Source organism: Arachis ipaensis, chromosome B09 (genome assembly GCF_000816755.2).
Source record: "Arachis ipaensis cultivar K30076 chromosome B09, Araip1.1, whole genome shotgun sequence".
In the NCBI taxonomy this organism is placed as follows: domain Eukaryota; kingdom Viridiplantae; phylum Streptophyta; class Magnoliopsida; order Fabales; family Fabaceae; genus Arachis; species Arachis ipaensis.
In genome coordinates this window covers 8251218-8253713 of record NC_029793.2, presented here as the reverse complement: position 1 = coordinate 8253713, position 2496 = coordinate 8251218, and the positions used below count along the sequence as shown (strand labels likewise).

The 2496-nt window shown below is 38.3% G+C and overlaps 1 protein-coding gene across 2 annotated transcripts; it reads left to right on the top strand.

The window, feature by feature from the left end:
- On the top strand, positions 7 to 2291 carry LOC107614911 (protein IQ-DOMAIN 1-like). Of its 2 annotated transcripts, none has more exons than XM_021111566.1 (4): positions 7 to 28; positions 682 to 909; positions 1224 to 1337; positions 1535 to 2291. In XM_021111566.1, the coding sequence occupies exons 2-4, from the start codon at positions 781 to 783 to the stop codon at positions 2216 to 2218; spliced, it is 927 nt and encodes a 308-aa protein (XP_020967225.1). In that variant the 5' UTR covers positions 7 to 28; positions 682 to 780; the 3' UTR covers positions 2219 to 2291. The 2 variants fall into 2 exon arrangements, with proteins under 2 accessions (XP_020967225.1, XP_020967226.1); XM_021111567.1 differs by lacking the exon at positions 7 to 28 and adding an exon at positions 459 to 587.

Genomic DNA, 2496 nt, shown 5'->3' with positions numbered 1-2496 from the left:
CATTCAAGCCATTTTTCGAGGCTTCTTGGTAAGTCACCGTGTCCACACACTTCGATGTTTTTGATCAATTTCAAACTTTTTGTATGATCGTGATCCTGATGCTCCTTGTTCTTCGAGGGTAGTTATTATGTGTGTTTAATCTTGATTTGTTTAATATGAAAATCATTGATTTGGCCTCACATCTATTTAGACTGTAGCCTAGGGCACTATTGGGTAAAAAAGGCAAAATCTTCCAATCCATCAATGCATTGAAAGTTTGAACTCTCAACTTCTAATTCTAGTATCTTTAACATGCAATAGTTAGTTGATGTTAAATTACTAAAATTCCGGGTCAGGTAAGGATCAGGATTCCTAAGATCATAGCATGATCTTTTGCAGAAGAATTACTAACTAGATCCTAATTTTGAATGAGTTCAACCATGGTAAGACTTTGACCTATTGAAACTTAGTCCATGGTAAGACATCAAGCCACAATTTTTTCTAGTTCCTAAGGAATGCTTGAGCACAATGTTGGTGGGTTTCGATTTGACCAGAGAGAGGTAGTTCATAGTTGCAAGCTTGATCCTTGTGTTCAGAGAGTTTGATCAGTATGTTAAACTTGTGTTCCATGTGATTGTATTTGTATTTCTCTTACTTGTTTATTTTGAGTTTTTGACCTTAATTATGTGATGAATGTTGCAGGCAAGACGAGCTTTGAGGGCGTTGAGGGCAGTGGTGAGGCTGCAGGCTATATTTCGTGGAAGGCTAGTGAGGAAGCAAGCTGCTGTTACTCTAAGGTGCATGCAGGCTCTTGTTCGAGTTCAAGCTCGCGTGCGCGCTAGGAATGTGAGGAACTCTCCAGAAGGGAAAGCCGTGCAGACACTATTAGATCAGTACCGCAACCAAGCTGATCCTATTAAGGAGGCTGAGGTAGTGTAAAAGCTTTTTGAATTCCTCCCCCCAAAAAAGATTCTCTAATGAAGAAAAATACTCATGTCATCCAAAGATATATACATAACACTCAAGTTAGTCCTGCACTGATCTTAAATGTCATTGTAGTCTCTCTTTCTTGAAATTGATATAAATTTTAGTTCTCTTAGACATATATTTGTTCTAATTGATGTAAATTTCTTTCAAAAACTAACATCTTTCGCGGATCACTTTTGTTCTTGTATGTTTGATTCCAATTCAAGTTGTTATTGAGATGTTCAAATGTATGAAAATGTTCCTTCTTGTGCTATCAGGACGGCTGGTGCGACATTCCAGGAACAGCAGAGGAAGTTAAAGCAAAACTTCAAATGAGGCAAGAAGGAGCAATTAAGAGGGAGAGAGCAATGGCATACTCAATGTATACCAAGGTAATGGATTCTAGCTAAGAATTCAAATATACATGTGATGAGATTCAAATTACTTTCAGAATTCAAGAAAGTTTCAAATCATACTACTAACTATCCATTATAATTTCCATTGTTCTAGATTTCTATTACTTAATTCGATTAAATGGTGAACGAAATACAGTTCATTACTTAATTTGATTAAAATTGTTTGCTTTCAGCAATCAACAGTGTGTGCTAGTCCACGCTCGAGAGCTTCCAAGCCAGTCACACCTCTCAAGCAAGGCAGCCTAGACAATAAGAGCTCGCGATTGAGCATGTTAGAGCGCTGGATGGCGACAAAGCCATGGGAGAGCAGGCTAATGGAGGAGAACAATTTCGGCTCGCTTGACATGACTCCAGTGTCTGGAAAATGTGATGATCTTGTTGCTCCCTTCAATTCACTTCAACAAAGAGGCTTATCCAAAGCAAGAAGCAGCGGTGCAATAACAAGAATTTCTTCCAAGTCTCTCACAACTACTCAATCAACTCCATCTTCTTCGGGTGTTAGCTCCGAATGCATGTATGATGATAGCCCTGCCTCAACCTCATGTACATCTGGATCACTGCCATCGATCAACAATGTTGTGGAGGAAGCAGCAGAGGATAGAAGTGTTAATAAACCAACCTACATGAATCTGACAGAATCAACCAAAGCTAAACTGAAATCTTGTAGGTGTTCCTCTCAGAATTCGAAGAGACTCTTAATGGATGACTGTCATTCTCATGGCTCAAGATCAGAATTTCTAAATGGAGACAATAGAAGCAGTTGTGGATCCTATCCTTCAGTCAATTCGTGGAGGGATCTATACGCAACACCTTCAAGAGCAAGTTATCAGAAACGATTAAATTCGGATGATAAGTAAATTGACATTCCAGTGGCTAGTGATAAAAGGATGTTTGGTTTAGCATTCAGAATGCTTTGAACCATGATTCAGGCAAAAGATTGTCTTTGATGATAATGTTTGCTTGAATAACGATTCTGGAGTTTTGAAAGCTAAACCAAGCATGACATAAGTCTGTTAGAAGTGTGTGTTCTTTTGATGAGTCCAACAGCTTGTTGTTCATTGTCACCTTTAAATGTGTGCACAAGTTCACATGTGAAAATTAGCATTTTGTTTCAAGTTTTCTTTTTTAGGAAAAA